Source organism: Canis lupus, chromosome 9 (genome assembly GCF_011100685.1).
Source record: "Canis lupus familiaris isolate Mischka breed German Shepherd chromosome 9, alternate assembly UU_Cfam_GSD_1.0, whole genome shotgun sequence".
NCBI lineage: Eukaryota > Metazoa > Chordata > Mammalia > Carnivora > Canidae > Canis > Canis lupus.
The window spans coordinates 34,661,834-34,679,450 of record NC_049230.1 but is presented as its reverse complement, the minus strand read 5'-3'; the positions used below and the strand labels follow the sequence as shown (position 1 = coordinate 34,679,450).

Sequence of the window (17,617 nt, the reverse complement as noted above, 5' to 3'; positions counted from 1 at the left end):
TATGAATGGCTCCCTGCTCAGTGGGGAGTCTGCTTCTCTCTGCCAATCTCCCTCACTCATGCTCTGTCAAGTAAATAAATATAATCTTTAAAAAAAGAAGGTTATAAATGATTTTTAAGAGTGATCATGAAGGACAGACACATAGATCAGTAGAACAGAACTGAACATCCAGAAATCTCTTATTTATGGTTAATTTATTTTTGACAGGGTGTCAAGACAATTTAATGGAAGATAATCTTTTTAACAAATGGTTCTAAGACTGTTGGATATCCACATGTAAAAGCTTATACCTATTAACACAAAAATTAGTTTGGAATGGATTATATACCTAAATATAAGTGCTCTAACTATAAAACTCCTAGAAGAAACACAGTAATAATTCATGACTTAGGGTTAGGAAAAGCCTTTTTAGATATGACACCAAAAGCACAAGCAACAAGAAAGTAAGTATGCGAAGTTCATTAAAATTAAAAACTATTCTGCCTCAAAGGATACCATCAAGAAAGTAAAAAGACAACCCAGAGAATAGAAAATATTTGCAAATTATGTATCTGATGAGAGACTTGTATCCAGAACATATAAAGAACTTACAATTCAATGATAAAAACAAAAGTCTCATTAAAAAATGCGACAAAAGCTCTGAAAAGACATTTCTCCAAAGATATACAAATGGATAATAAGCACATGAAAAGTCATTAAGGAAATGCAAATCAAAACTACAATGAGATGATACTTCACACTCAATATGATGACTATAATCAAAAAGACAATATGACAAGTGTTAATGATGTGGAGAAAGCAGAACCCTCACACATTGCTGGTGGGAATCTACAATGGTAGAGCTGCTTTGGAAAACAGTCTGGCAATTCCTCAAAAGGTAAAAGAGTTCTAGGACCCAGTAAGTACACCCACGAGTAATGAAAACATATGTTCACATAAAAACTTGTACACAAATGTTCACACCAGCATTATTCTTAATAGCCAAGGAGTGGAAACAACCCAAACATCCATCAACAGATGAATGGATAAAGTGTGGTATACCCAATACAAGAGAAAATCATTTGTCAATAAAAAGCAATTAAGTACTAATGCATGCTAAATGGATAAACTTTGAGAACACTATGCTAAGTAAAAGAAACCAATCATATGGTGTATGATTCTACTTATGTGAAATGTCCAAAACAATCTATATGGAGAGAATGTAGTTGACTGGCATTGAGGGGGAGGGTTTGGAGGGAACTAGGTAGTAAATTCTACTGGGTATGGATGATACCCAGTAGTGGGTGATGGTGATGAAATGTTCTAAAACCAACAAGTGGTGATGGGTACATAACTCTGTGAATACAGGCATATCTTGTTTTGTTGTTTCACAATTTCTTACAGGTTGATAGTTTCTGGCAACCACGTAACAAACAGGTCTATTGGTGTCATTTTCCCAATACCATATGCTTACTTCGTGTCTCTGTCACACTTGAGTAATTCTCCCAATATTTCAGGTTTTTTTATTATTACGATATATGTTGCAGTGATCTGTGATCCATTAGTGATCTTTCATGTCGCTATTACAAATTTTGGAGGACCCCATGAACCATGCACATATATATAAGATGGCATATTTGATAAATGCTGACTGCTCCAGAATTGGCTGTTTATCTCTCTCCCTCTCCTTGGGCCTCTTTATTCCTTGAGACACAACAATATTGAAATTAGACCAGTTAATAACCTTGCAAGGCCTCTAAGTGTCAGGTGAATGGAAGAGTTGTACATTAAATCAAAAGCTAGAAATGATTAAGCTTAGTGAGGAAGGCATGTTGAAGGCCCACAGAGGCTGAAAGCTAAGTTGCACCAAATAGCCAAGTTGTGAATGCAAAAGAAAAGTTCTCAAAGAAAATTAAAAGTGCTACTCCAGTGAACACGCAAATGAGATGAAAAGTCCAAGGTTTTGCCAATATGGAGAAAGTTTTAGTGGTCTGGATAGAACACATTTTCTTAAGCCAAAACCTAATCCAGAGCAAGACCCTAGAGAGAGGTGAGGAAACTGCAGAAGGAAAATCGGAAGCTAGCGAGGTTGGTTCATAAAGTTTAAACAATAAAGCTGTTGAAGAAGAATGGTCTTAAGAGTGCTGTAATGGTATGAATGGGCAGAAATTTGGGCAATTTTTACTTCTATTTCTCTGCACTGTCGGGATTCATTCCTTTCAGCAAGTATGTATTTTTTTCATAACTAGAACAAAGCTTTCCCTATCATGAAAAAAATAAACATTACCATTAAAATACACAAACTATAGCTTTTACGTTTGTAATTTCTTCAAATATTTTAAAACAACTTGGACATCTACTATTTGCCAGGCACTGTTTTAAGTACTGGGGTATATCAACAAACAAAACACACAAAAACCCTAGCATGTACACAGAACTTGCACTGGGGAAATTTAATGGAGAGACAATTAATCAACAAACTACACAGTATGTTAGAAGGTAATACAAACACTACAGAAAAAAGCAAAAGGAGGAGGATGGAGAACATGAAGAGGAGTTTCTAATTTTATACTAAGAAAATGACATCTGAGAAGATTTTGATTTTTTTACATTAGGTTCCATGCCCAGCATGAAGTCCAACATGAGACTTGAACTCACGACCCCGATATCAAGACCTGACCTGAGATCAAGTCAGATGCTTAACCACCTGAGCCACCCAGGTGCCCTGACATCTGAGAAGATTTAAAGGAGACAAAAGATGGTTTACCCTTGTAAACATACGAGGGAAAGGTGTCCCAGACAGGGGAAACAATTAGGGCAAAGGCCTAATGTAGGACCTTTTCTTTCATGAGACTGCTGTAGTTTAACGAAGTACTCCAATATTATACAATATTACAGTATTTTTTTAAAAAAATATTTCATTTACTTATTTGAGAGACAGCAAGCTTGTGCAAACACAAACAAAGATGAGGAGCAGAGGAAGAGGGAGAAGCTGACTCTCTGCTGAGTAGAGAGCCCTATCTGAATCCCAGGACCATGAGATCATGACTAAAGCCAAAGGCAGACACTTAACTGACTGAGCTACCCAGCTGCCTTTTGAATTACTTTTAAAAAAAAATATCTATTTAAGTAATTTGCACCCAACCAGGGACTTGAATTCATGACCCCAAGACCAAGAGTGGAGTGCTCTTACAACCGATCTAAGCAGGCACCTCTGTTTAGAATTATTTTTTTAAAAAAGATTTTATTTATTTATTTATGACGGGGGTGGGGTGGGGGGGTGGGGGCAGAGGGAGAAGCAGGCTCTGTGCAGGGAGCCCGACGTGGGACTTGATCCTGGGTCTCCAGGATCACACCCCGGGCTGAAGGTGGCGCTAAACCGCTAGGCCACCACGGCTGCCCTGTTTTGAATTATTTTAACACAAGTTGTTAGGATGAAATTTATCTCTATGGCTGTAAAGTTTCCTATTTATATCAATGTTTATTGTTACACAAAACACGCTGAGGCTTGATATTTTCTTTCTGGCAAATAAGTTGGTCCTTTTAAAAAACTTTTATCAAGGTAAAACTGGCATAAACATTAGTTTCAGGTGTACAATGTAATGATTTAATATTTGTATATATTGCAAAATGACCACCACAGTGAAAAACACTTAACACTTAACATCCATCACCATACATAGTTACATATTTTTTCTTGTGATAAAAACTTTCAAGATGAGTTGGATCTTAAAAACAAATAATAGAAATAGAGTACCACTAAGGCTACTGCTTCTGCTATTACTACTAATTGCTAATATCTGAGTTCTTAGTTTGTGCCAGGCACTACTCTCTGTGTTACATAGAACACTGATCCTCCTCTCAAGCCTATTTGGGACAAATACTATTATTGACACAATTTAAGAAAATTGAGGCACAGAGAGATTAAATAACTTGCCCATGGTCACAGTATATAGTGATAAAGCAGTATTTCAAACTCAAGCAGTCGGCCTCCACAAAATATATTCTTAACTACTACCCATGTTTGAAACAATCTTGCCTTTTGAACACCTATGACATTCATTTATACCTTTTCCTTTTTTAACTTGGTGCTTGAGTTTAGTAGTTCAATGCATCATCAAACTATGTCATGAACAAAATATTAACCATTGGTCCAAGTACTGCCCTCCTATACCACAAATTTTCTTTAATAATAATAACATTATGAACAACTACGATCTCATAGATCAAGAGCTAGAACATCACCAGAACAATCTTATTAGTGCTTCTCCCTGTTCTATCCTTCCCTCAACTTTTGAAAATTACCACTATCTTAATTTCATGAGCATCTACGAAATATTTAGTTTTACTTGTTTTAAAGCTTTACAAAAAGGTAACTTACCATTTATAATCTTCTAGGACTTGTTCCCACACTCCTTCCCCTCAATATTAAGATTCATTTGTTTGTTATATATAGTTTTATTCATGTTCGAACCATACAACATTCTATCTGTACTACCATAATCATTTATCCATTCTCCTGTCAATGGGCATTTAGGGTATTTTTATTTCTTTCAACCCTGCATTATACTTTTGGTTCTCTGAGTAGTATCTAAGCAATTTAAAGGTAGGGGATATTATTTTGCACGTGTCAAAAAAAAATGACAGAATTAGTGAATGACACATGGACCAAATATAAGTTATTATATGGCACACATCACCTTAGAAAAGATCTTTACCAAAAACCGTATTTTCAAGGAGGCTAATTTTCTGTACAATAACCAAGGGTTAGAAAAGTTAATGGTATACTGAGATATCTTTTTAAAAGTATTAGGTTGTTTGTGCCTGAAAGAAAAATATCTAGTTGATTATTTTAATAATTGAAGCTTTTATTAATATAGTACTTACTATGTTCCAAGCACTGTAATAAGCACTTAATATGGATTAGCTCATTAGATCTTTTTTTTTTTTTTTAAAGATTTTATTTATTCATGAGAGACACAGAGAGAGGCAGAGACAGGCAAAGGGAGAAGTAGGCTCCATACAGGGAGCCTGACGTGAGACTCGATCCCGGGTCTCCAGGATCACACTCTGGGCTCCAGGCAGCGCTAAACTGCTGCGTCACCAGGGCTGCCCCTCGTTAGATCTTTAGAACTCTATGTAAAGTATCCAACATTGTAACTGTATAACATTATTTGACACTGATGACCATTTTCTCCTTCAACCATTTCCCATACTTGGCTTCTAGGGCATTATACTCTCTTGGTTTTCCTCTCACCTCCTTGTTTCCTATCCTGGATCCTCCCCTTCTTCTCTACCTCTAAACATCAGTTGTATCCGTGGACTTCTCTCTAGTCATTCTCTAGGTTGTTTGATCTAACTCCCCAGATTTTAATATTGAAAATTTCCAAAAAGAAAAAAAATGTTTATAAAGATTTTATTTATTTATTTGATGGAGAGAGCAAGAGAACACAAGCAGGGGTAAGGCAGAGGGAGAAGCCAGCTCTCCATGGCCCAATGCAGGGCTCAATCCCACCCTGGTATCATGACCTACCACTGAAGGCCGACACTTAACTGACTGAGTCACCCAAGGCACCCCAAGAGAAAACTTTAATCTACAACTCCAACCACTCCCCTGAATTAATTAAGATTTTATTTATTTATTCATGAGAGACACAGAGAGAGAGAGACAGCGCACACACCAGAGACACAGGCAGAGGGAGAAGCAGGCTCCATGCAGGGAGCCTGACATGGGACTCGATCCTGGGTCTCCAGGATCAAGCTCTGGGCTGAAGGCGGCGCTAAACTACTGAGCCACCCGGGCTGCCCCACTCCTCTGAATTTAAAACTTGTATCTCCAAATGTGCATTTGAACTCCTCCCTCAACGTTTCCCTCCTCTATAATTAGACCCATCATTCATTTTGCTGCTCAAGCTATCCTTGATTCCTCATCTTCTCTTGTATCAGCAAATCTTGTAGGTTCTATTTCCCAAATATACCGAGAACCTACTAGTCATATTTCTATTGCTAAAGGCAGACACTTAACTGACAGAGATACCTAGGTGCCCCAATCTTGTCCTTTTCCACACCTTTCCCCTTCCTTTTTCTTCAAAGCATTTGTCACTATCTAACATTATATAATTACTTCTCTTTTTTTGTTTATGTCTTCCCCACTAAATTATAGGCTCAAATAGGGCAGGAAGTATGTTTGCTTCATTTAATGCTGTACTTTATAAAGGAACAGTGTGTAGCACATATCAGGCGCTCAGTAAATATTTAATGAGTGAAAGAATGTTGAATAAAGCAGACAACTAGTAATTTTCTGCTAATTAACATCTGCAAAGTGCCTTTTATACTCCTACATAAGGACATAATTACAGACTTACAATAACCATACTTTTATTGGTGAAATTAAACTAAACTGCTAGGAAATTCTCCCTTTAACAATGTCATTCAAAAGGAGTTTTAAGTATAAATTTAAATTCTCTATTAGCTACTTGGAAAACTGCCTTTAAAAAAAAAAAAAAAAAGAAAACTGCCTTTAGTACTATTTCCTAAGAAAAACAATCCAAAAACAAAAAACAAAAAACAAAAAAACCCCCAGAAATTTAAAACAGTCATACAACTAAGGGAAAGTAAACAGAAAAATTATCCCATTAGGATACTTACCATTTCTTTTGGACCAGGGATGTAGGCATGAACTTTTCACAAGTGCTTCATCAACTTTTCCACCTGACATGTTATCCATGAATTGACGCCCATGTTCTAATGCAAGGTAGCAGTCATTGCAACAGTCCCGCTCTTCAACACGTACCCAATTACTAATTACACCAATTCTGGGAAAAGGGTCTTGGTCTGCTGCTCCAAAGGGTGAAAATAAATTAGTGCACTGATCTTGTAGCAATAATATCAATTCATCTGGGAATTTTTCAGATTCCTTTAATCCTCCATTAACATGTTCAGCAGAAGTAGCCCTGAGAGCTTCAAAACGTTTTTCTGCTTCTTTGCCACATTCTGTGTTGCGTCCTATGATATCTAGTTCATCTTCAAGAAATAATCCTGAATTGTTTCCAAATTTTCTATTCATGACAGCACTGAAGCCACAGGTACACCTATACTGTGCTTCCTGCATTGGATCTGGAATGTAAACTCCAACATCGGCACCCTTGATATTCATATTGCAGACACAGATACAGCAACTATCAAAGTTACAGTCTTTAAATAAATTCATAACTGATTCTGAAAGAATGAGATTTACATAAAGACTGTGTGCTTCAGGGATGGAGGGAACAGTTGCAGGTTCAACAGAATTAAGGGGTCTGCATGTGGATGGGGTGGAAGCTGGTGAATACAAGTCTGAATTTTCATATTTGACTGAACCTTGAGCACTAGCAGGTCCACCAGCTCGGGGAGTCCTTGGAGTCCTTGGAGTCCTTGGAGTCGGAAACCTAGGCGTAGATGGAGAAGGAAGAATTCCTGCTCCACTGTTACTAGGAGGGGCGCTGCTCGGAGGCATCCCAAAAGAAGTATGAGTTTGAGGTGTGTAAGCAGGACCATATTCTTGATCAATAGTACTTCCATCACTACTGTCACAAAGATAAAAGAAAATCAAACACATAGAGGAACATATTAGTAATATGAAATAGAACTAAAAATGTCCCAGTATTTTTCAGTAACGCTGAAAATTATGAAAACACAATTAGTGCAAAAATTACAAGTATAAAAAAAAATTACAAGTATAATTAAAGTATATTTCTGGTTAATACATCCACTCTAGGTGACCATTGTGGTCCAACCAACCAGTTCCAAAATTGTAAATAAAATCTGTTTACACTTATTCAAACCTAGGCATCCACATTTACTATCTATACTTCTTGTACAACAAATAACCATGTCTCATTGATCTTAAGAGGTCATTGTTGAAAAAAAAGAAATACTTGATTTTAGAGATGTTTACATGCAATAAGGGACAATGGTAATCTTAAGATGCTGCCAATTATAACCCAAATTTCAGAGATATTAAAATATGAAAAGTGTGTAATATGGCAAATACACAAATGGGATTTAGAATTTTAGAGCAAAATAAAAGATGCTTCTGAAGTCAACCCCTCCTAAAAAGTGAGGCAAATAATCAAGGCATAATGGTCTTAAGTTTTCCAACACTTTATCCATACTCAACTAATACCATTATATTTATTGATCAAAAGCCACTTTTAGAATTTTAAAAAACCAGTATTTTTTTTTTAAGTACTAGCAAAATAGGTACTTCTATAAAAAAATTAAAGCTATATAAGCACACCTACACTATACCAATAACATAAATCTAAAGCATACCCCTCTTTGATGAATGGCACAGCAGGCCCTGAAGGAAGCAATTCCAATTTTCCAACAGTCCAACTCTGACGGTAAATACACTCTTCTGGCAACTTGATAGGAGGCAGACATTGGCTTGGTAGACTTTTTAGAGGTGCAAACATGGAACATCCCACCAGAACTTGACAATTTTCAGGCTTATAGACATAAGAAAAATCCTACAATGCAAAGACCATGACATTCAGCATCTTATCTTCCAAGGGAAAAAAAAAGGCCAAACTAATTCTAGCCTTTTCCCCCTCTCTTCAAACAAAACAATAAAATGTAAATATAATTCTATTTCTTCTCTTCTTTTTTTTTTTTTTTTAAGTACACTCCGTGTTCAATATGGGGCTTCAACTCACGACCGGAAACCACGGGTCACATGCTCTATTGACTGAGCCAGCCAGGTGCCCCAATGTAATTCTATTCTTAAATGCATTCTATTTTAATTCTAGTTAATTAACATACAGTGCTATATTAGTTTCAGGTGTGTTAATATAGTGATTCAGTAATCCTGTACATTATCCAGTGCTCATCACCAATGCACTCCTTAATAATTCTCATCACCTATTTCATTGATCCCCTACTAACTTCTCCTCTGGTAACCAACCATCAGTTTATCTTTATAGTCAAGTGCTTCTTGGTTTCTCTTTTTTTTCCTTTGCTCATTTCCTTTGTTATATACCACACACAAAATTTCTTTCTCTGACGTATTTTGTATTTTGCTTAGCATTATACTCTCTAGCTCCATCTATATCATTGCAAATGGCAAGATTTCATTTTTTATGGCTGAATAATATTCCTCTCTGTGTACATACATCTTCTTTATCCATTCATAAGCTCAACATCATTCATCATCAGGGATAGGCAAATCAAAACAACAAGAGAGGTGCCTGCCTGGCTCAGTTGGTAGAGTATGTAACTCCTGATCTCAGGATCTTGAGTTTGAGCCCCATGTAGGGATGGAGCTAACTTAAAGTAAAAAAACAAACAAACAACTACAGTAAGATCACCTCACACTTTTAAGAATTGCTAAAATGAAAAACATAAGAAACAATAGGTGTTGGTGGAGAAAAAGGAACCCTCTTGCACTGCTAGGAGGAATGCAAACTGGTGCAGCCACTGTGGAAAACAGTGAAGGTTCCTTAAAAAGTTAAAAATAGAACTACCCTAAATTTCAATAATTGCACTACTGGGTATTTACTCAAAAATTACAAAAACACTAATTCAAAGGAATAGATGCACCCCTACATTTAAAGCAGCATTATTTACAATAGCCAAATTATGGAAGCAGACTATATGTTCTTAACTACATTCTTAATAGTGTCACCACTAGTCTTCAAATCTGGTAACTACAAAATGAGAATCACTAGGAACAGATTTTTTTTAATACAGCAACAAACTCAATCTATAAGAAAATATTGGAAGGGGTGCCTGGTTGGCTCAGTTGGTTGGGTGTCTGACCCTTGATTTTGGCACAGGTCATGATCTTAAGAGTTGTGAGATCCACACTGGGTGTGGAGCCTGCTTAAGATCCTCTCTCTCCCTATTCCTCTGCCTCTCCATTTCCCCTTCTCTAAAAAAAAAAAAAAAAAAAGGAAATCAATTGTTTTTCTAGAAAAATAAAATACTTACTTTAATTTCAGAAGGTTTTGGGCTACAGAATCCTTCATCAACCTCAATTTTGAACTGTGTTCCTATACTAGAACTATTTCCTTCTAGAACAGTTCCACCAGGTGTTATATCCATACTACCATATTCTTTATTACTCATATTCATTGGAGAAAATCCCATAATATGTTGTTCCAACGATGGTGGTGTAGGATACATTTTATGAAGATCTGCAGTGCCTATAGTTAATAAAACACACATTTTAACATAAGACTAAAAAGAAGTTAATCTGTGTGTAAAAGTAAGGGGTGGGGAATTTTATTCAGATTAAAAATTTATAGATTTATCTGGAGATTTGGGAAGCTTACTTATGCAAGATAACGGGTCCAGATTTCCTGTCTTTGATTCCTTACTGCTGGATTTATCATCTGTTCCATTTGCTGACTTTTTAGATCCAGGCTGTTAACAAAAACAAAACACATTATTTACCTGAAATTTAAAGTTCAAGGTGATCCAAGATGGTAATCATTAAGATATAACTTAAAGGTCAAAACCATTCATCAAATATGTTATTCTGGTTGTACTAGAGCCAAATATTAGTTATTAGATACAATTTGTGAAGATGTAAAATACTTTTTAGGCAATCAGTGAAACAGATTATTTATCTGATAATCCTGCAAATTAACAGAGGGAAAAGTTTTTCCAAAAAACATGACCAATACTTTCAGGACACACAGAAGCAAAAATAACCAATCATTTAAAGTCTATAAAAATTAAAAAAAAAAAAAAAAAAGAGGAAACCTGCAATAAGAAGGATTTGTAGTATCAGAACTACTACTTAGTAAAAGATACTCAAAAAGCATTTGTCCCCTTAAATAAAACATATTAAAGTTTCCTATATAATCAATCACCCCTCTGAATTCTAATTTAATTTACACTTTTACCATATTTAATAACCTCCTCACTCTTACAAAAATGCTACAACATGTAAAGCAAAGCACAAACTTCAGAAAGATCTCATATGAAAAACAAGATACCTAACTAAAAATCAGTTTTAATACATTGAACAAATCAAGTTTTACCATCTCTAATCTGTCACCAATGTTTTTAGATCTGACAACGTGGTTCAAGTTTGTTAGCCACTTTGTCATAAACATGTAGACTGAGTTCTAATCACAACCTTTTACCTCACTAGAGTCACAGCTGATACATGAATGGTTACAAAGAGAAAGCATAAAAGTACCAAAGTATTTAGGGATATAGAATGTAAGTTTATGTATAGCTATAGCTGCCTTACATCACTTTATTAAAGAATCAAATGTACATACAAATGTGTGTATATACATACATACAATAGAGAAGATTAAAAATACATATTATATAGAACAAGAAAGACCAAATGTACTATATAAGTTTCCAAGCTAGGCAGCCCGGGTGGCTCAGCGGTTTAGCACCGCCTTCAGCCCAGGGCTTGGTCCTAGAGACCCGGGATCAAGTCCCATGTCTTCCTGCATGGTGCCTGCTTCTTCCTCTGCCTGTGTCTCTGCCCCTCTCTCTCTCTTTCTCTCTCTCTATCTCTCTCAATCTGTGTCGCTCGTGAATAAATAAATAAACAAAATCTTTAAAAAAAAAGAAGTTTCCAAGCTACCTTTTGTGCAAATGAAAATGGAATTCCCTTTTATGATAATGTAGCACTCAGCTCATTAATTTACTAAAGACTTGACATTCTAGCAAATCTCATTTTAAGCTTTCTTGTATAATCAACTTTCCCTGCAAATGGACGTTCAAAATTAAAAATTTCTTCTTCTTCTTCTTTCATTATTATAGCATACAGCTATCTTATAATAATGGCTATAATGCCAAGCATACTCAAAATAAGTAGTATTCCTTAATAAATTGACAAGGCATACAATTTTAATATTAATTACTTGTTATTTTATGTATGTGAGCCAATTCCAGAGTCATTTTTCAAATGAGAGGATCAAAGAACAGGAAAATAATTGTGCTTCCTAAAGACTGCAGAAAAAGAATATATGTAGAAATTAAGCTTAATCACACATATCCTTCAAATATATATATAAAAAAAGAAAAAACCCGCATAATTTATAGGCAACACTATGCCACGATTGCTCAAATATAGGTTTAAAAAAAAGAAACTGGGACAGCCCGGGTGGCTCAGTGGTTTAGCGCCACTTCAGCCCAGGGCCTGATCCTGGAGACCCGGGATCGAGTTCCACGTCCAGCTCCCTGCATCTCTGTCACCCCCCCATCTCTCTCTGTGTCTCTCATGAATAAATAAAATCTTTAAAAAAGAAAGAAAGAAAAAAAAAAGGAACCAACTAATAAAATTTTATTCCAAAATATTTCCTGTTTTTCAGGACTAAAACCTATTATTCAAGTCACACATTACTTCTGAAAAATAAGTCCATATAAAATCAAGAAAAACAAACTATAACTTTAATCATTAATAGAATACTCACTGTTAGTTCATCTTCATCAGAATTGAAGAGATTATCAAGGTCAGTATAAGAGACAGCCAGGTCTGAGTCATATATCAAACTGGTTGATGGCGGACGGGCATGACTAGTAGGGCGTGGAGCATCTATATATGTCAATCAGAAAAACAAACTAAAAAATTCTTCTATTGACCAAATAGTATTATTCTATTTATTTAAGCTAGATAACTAACTTTCAACTTATAAGGGTATTATGCAATAAGAAATTGTGATTTGCTTAAAATCTATAAATTTTTTTCATAGAAATAAAGTTGCAAATAAACAGTAGTAACTTCTCCAGGAAACTCATCAAAGGCTATGTAATCCATAACATGGCTATGTATTCTGATTTTTATATAGCAAATAAAAAGATAAACACTCTTAGGACAAAAGTACACACACACACACACACACACACACACACACACACACACTTTTATTTTTCTATCTTCCTGAAATGTGAAAGCACAGTATAATGACTAAGTGCTCTGGCTCTTGAGTCAGACAATTATTGAATTATCAACTCCAACAGTAATAGAATGACCCTGAGCAAGTAACTTTAACCTCTCTGAACCTTAGTAATGGCAAGAATTAAACATGAAAGGACGTAGCTAAAGCAGTTTGTCCAATGCTAGGCACTTAAGTACTCAATAAATGTTACCTTTTGGTTAAGCTTCATTTTACTTCTACAATTTTATTTTCCATTTTCTCCAATTGTAGGGGAGAAAATACATGATTACTTAAGAAAAAATACAAATACCAATGGAAGTTAAACGGCTTTTACATTCCCACACAGAACAACAAATTTGCAGTTTGGTATATAACCTGAAGCATCCTTGGAATATCAAGTGACCTGAAACAGTCATTTTCAAAAAAATAAAGGTCACTTTCCAAGTGCCTCTGCATGTCAGTTCTAAAAATTCACTGGAGCAGTAGTTCTAAAATTTGGTGTAAAAAATCATCTAGAGTACTTATTAAAAACCAAGATTTCCAAGCTCCATCTCAAAAGATGCTCCAGAATGTGGTATGTGGTCCATATTTTGAGAACACACAAGGTAAGATTATACATTCCTTACATTCTAGGGTAGGTAAATATTCAAAGAACACAAACTGTTAACTTACCAAGTTACTTGGAATTATCAACTGAATTTACTTCATGAAAGACCATCTCTTCCTTATCCTTGTTTTTGGCTGCACAGAGCCTGACCTGACCCCCTATATTAAAACATAACTTTGCCCCTAAAAAGGACAACCTCCTTTGCTTTCGTCAGAAGTTAAATAGATTTTGTAAAAGAAATAACATGCCATGTCTCTCTATTCCAAACACAACAAGCCCTAGCCAAGACAATTTCAAAGTGGAGCCTTGGCCACAGCATCCTCAGTGGCAAGAACAGTGCCTACATGTATCACCTGCTTGGTAAATATTGATTAAATTAATAATTTTAGCAACAGTTCTAATTTGAGTGAGAAAGGACAACAAAATTACAGTCAAGACTAATTTATAAGTTTTCAGATGTAAGAAAGACCTTAGGCAATGATTTCTTTAAATCTAATTTTACAGATGAGAACTATTTTTATTTGTGAGAAAGTAAAGTTCCAACAGTTCAAAACAGAATTTCTATCACCTTAACTTGATTCTCTCAGTACAAAACAAACAATAAACCCATCATTTTAAGATAGGTACCTCCTTATGAAACATATGAATTATTTTTAAAGGATCACTGTTAAATCCAACAATATCAAATTACTTTGTAGTAATAATCCTGGAATGCAACATTTTGATTAGGATACGGGAAGTTTTACCTTGCTTGATAGAGGGACTAAATAATGACATAGCATCTTCTTCATGTGATAACACTGTTACACTAGATGGCCCATCTTCTACCTGCAAAAAGTATTACATATTAGATTGAAATATATAATTTAAGTTAACAAAATCTTCCAACTTTTGAGTAATTACATGTCAAGCATCCCACTAGGTGTTCTACAGACATACTAATTCCCACAACTAACCTATATGAAAAGGAAGTACTATGTTCAAATTATAAATACAGTTCTAAAGATAATCCAGGAAATATATCTGATAAATAAAAAGAGGAACTGGGATTCCAACCTAAATCTGTAAAATTCCAAAGTCCATGTTCTTTCTATAGTACCTAAAGCCTTCCCAGCTACTACTGTTTTCATATTTACCAAAGGACAAAATTTCAAGTACCAGGCACTTAGTAAGGTTAAAACTTTGTGAAATGAATTCTCTGTACTAAACTTGTAACTGAGTCCTTTTCACAATTTTTTAAATTTCCATATTTTGTTTTATTTTTTTAAAAGATTTTATTTACTCATGAGACACACACAGAGAGAGAGAGAGAGAGAGAGAAAGGCAGAGACACAGGCAGAGAGAGAAACAGGCTCCATGCAGGGAGCCTGACGTGGGATTCGATCCCAGGTCTCCAGGATCACGCTCTGGACTGAAGGCGGCGCTAAACCGCTGAGCCACCCAGGCTGCCCTCCATATTTTATATTTAAGGCAAAGTTCTTATCCAAGAGTTACCTTGTGCTTAATAGATCCTCTAATATTTAATTTTTAAAATTTAGTAAATACTTCCATATCCTACATTAAACATATTACTTTAAGAGACACTATAAGTTCTTAACGCACATTCAAAAATATGTATTTTATAAACTCAGCAGTGTATTTTATTATATTTCTGAAAATGCAATTCACCTATACCATATTTTAACTCAGTGTCAAAATAGTTTATTTACTTAAATGCCCTGACTTCAATATCACAGAAGTTAATGTACTCTTTAACACAAAAACTCTTGAACAGTAACAATCTTTTCAGTATGAGAGAGACCAGCTATGAAGTCCACATAAGCTCTTAAATTCTGTATGCTGTGCCTGATTCACTTTTTTTTTTTTTGTTTTTAAGTTTTCCTGAGGCACATGGGTGGCTCAGTCAGTTAAGTGTCCAACTCCTGATTTCTGCTTAAGTCATGATCTCAGGATCACGAGCTTAAGCCCCATGTCAGGCTGTGCACTGGGTGAGGAGCCTACTTAAGACTCACACTCTCTCACACTCACTCACTCACACTCTCCCTCTCTCTTTTGACACCTGGGTGGCTCAGTTGGTTAAGCATCTGCCTTCAACTCAGGTCATGATCTCATGGTCCTGGGATCTAGCCCCATATCAGGCGTCCTGCTCAGCGGGGAGTCCGCTTTACTTTCTCCCTCTGCCCCTCCTCCCCACTCCTGCTCTCTCTCAAATAAATAAAATCTTAAAAAAAAATAACCCTCTCTCTCCCAGTCTCCCCCACCTTGCTCCCCCTTGTTCTCAAAAAAAATTTTTTTCCTAATGATAAATCTCTTCTATTTTTTAAAATTTATTTTAAAAGAAAAAAAAAAGAGAAGTATGGTACTATATGCAGTGTTACAAATCTTCAGTGACCCTGTGGTATACTCTGATTTCTTTTACTCACCTTGTGTTTTTTTACAGCTTCTCTCTCACTATTTTGTCTATCTTTTTTATCAGGAAAAAGGAATTCCTCATCTCCTTCAACAAATGCATATGGATCGATTTTAGATTCTTGCTCTGCATCAGATGCTATTGCTGAAAGATACTGATTTTTAATTTGATATTGCTGTACTAATTCATCAGAAACTTTTAAAGGTTTCTTACATTGCACCATTAACCTGCATAAAAAAAAATTAGAAAATTAATTTTATTTTCCATAAAAGCAGAAAAAATTCCAATATGACTTAAGAATCATAAAGTTTTCAGGATTAAAGTGATCTAACCTGCAATCCTTCATTTTATAAATGAAGAAACCAAAGTATAGAAAGGTTATGTGATTTATTAAAGCCTCAAATTCAGCAACAGAGAAATGAAGCTAAAAGCTAGGCCTCCTCTCTCTATATGTTCTTTCCACCAAAATATACCCTTTTGGTAATCCATTCTGTTCCCAAATCCTAAAATGTACTACCTTATCCAAATCCATTAACTTAAAGGTACTCTTAAATCAAAACTGCTCCAGGACAGGAACTCTCAAAATGTGGGCTAAATGGTTGAGACAAGAGTAGCTTTATACAATTTATACTACAACAAAGGCGATTATCCTTTTCATACTGCATGAATGGATTGTTTAAAATTTTTAAAGATCTGATTTGTTTCATGAAAAAACATAATAATTATTAATTCTGACAAGAGGCTTTATAATGGCAAGTTTCAGTGCAAGTACCTCAGAGGTTTTTTCTGATCATATTGGAAAATCTATTTTTATATTATCAGCCTTATGGTTTCACATGGTGACTAATAAACATGTTTCTTTGTACTCTCCTAAAATAACCAGTAAAATGACAAAGGACAACAGAACAAGACAGGAGACAACAGTGAAGTTGGAAACACAAAATAGTAAGAAACTGACACCAAAGAAAGCTGAAATCTTAGGTTAAGAGAAGGAGAAATCACAACAAGCTGATCTGCACCACCAGAATCCTGGAAAGCATCAGGACTTTTCTCTTTCTGAAGACCAGGGTGCTGGGTGAATGTGAATACTGAATGATTTGATTTTGGTTTGTGTAAGATACTTTTTGACTCCCAGATTCATGTTTTCTGTGGTTTATAAAACTGAGTTTCCCACGCTGCCAGAAAGAAGCAAACCATAGTCAAAATCCTATAAGGACTATTTTATTCTGAATAAAAACTAAAATCCTACCAAAGCTTTCCATGATCTTTCTCCTCTTTTCCTCTCCAACTTCATCTTCTGTTATTCTACTTCCCCTCTCATTCTGCTTCCAAGAATTTGCTTGATGTTCCTCTAACAGACCAGACACATTCCTGGCTATTCCCTTTTGTTTGGAGCATTCTTTCTCCAAATATCAGCATGGCCATCTTCCTCACTTGCTAAGAGTTTTATTTAAATGTCACTTTATGTACGAGTCCTTATTTAAAATTGCAAAATGCCCAACTGCCTCAACACTGAACCCCCTTGCCCTGCTCTATTTTTTCCTCTATAGCACTTATAACTTGCTTATGTTCATAGTTGATTGTCACTCTCACTAGGATATAAGCCCCTAAATGATGGGGAGCTTGTTTTTGTTCACTAAATTAACTCAAATGCCTAGAACAGTGTGTGGCATGTATAAGTTACTCAATATATATTTCCTAAATGAATATCTAAAAGCCACATAGGATAGA

At 35.4% G+C, this 17,617-nt stretch overlaps 1 protein-coding gene across 5 annotated transcripts in view; it reads right to left on the bottom strand.

Moving 5' to 3' along the window:
• MED13 (mediator complex subunit 13) overlaps positions 1-17,617 on the bottom strand; it is a 102,696-nt gene that overhangs the window by 27,719 nt on the left and 57,360 nt on the right. For 4 of the 5 annotated variants that reach the window (XR_005364612.1, XR_005364613.1, XM_038547957.1 and 1 more), the window contains exons 10-16: positions 15,900-16,113; positions 14,223-14,304; positions 12,405-12,526; positions 10,293-10,383; positions 9,949-10,163; positions 8,293-8,489; positions 6,628-7,544 (exon numbers count right to left, since the gene is read on the bottom strand). Coding sequence is in view for 3 of the 5 variants with exons in the window: in XM_038547957.1 (XP_038403885.1) it covers positions 6,628-7,544; positions 8,293-8,489; positions 9,949-10,163; positions 10,293-10,383; positions 12,405-12,526; positions 14,223-14,304; positions 15,900-16,113 (1,838 nt within the window). In the remaining 2 variants the exon portion in view is untranslated. The remainder of the gene's footprint in view (positions 1-6,627; positions 7,545-8,292; positions 8,490-9,948; positions 10,164-10,292; positions 10,384-12,404; positions 12,527-14,222; positions 14,305-15,899; positions 16,114-17,617) is intronic. The other variant, XM_038547958.1, reaches the window with a different exon arrangement.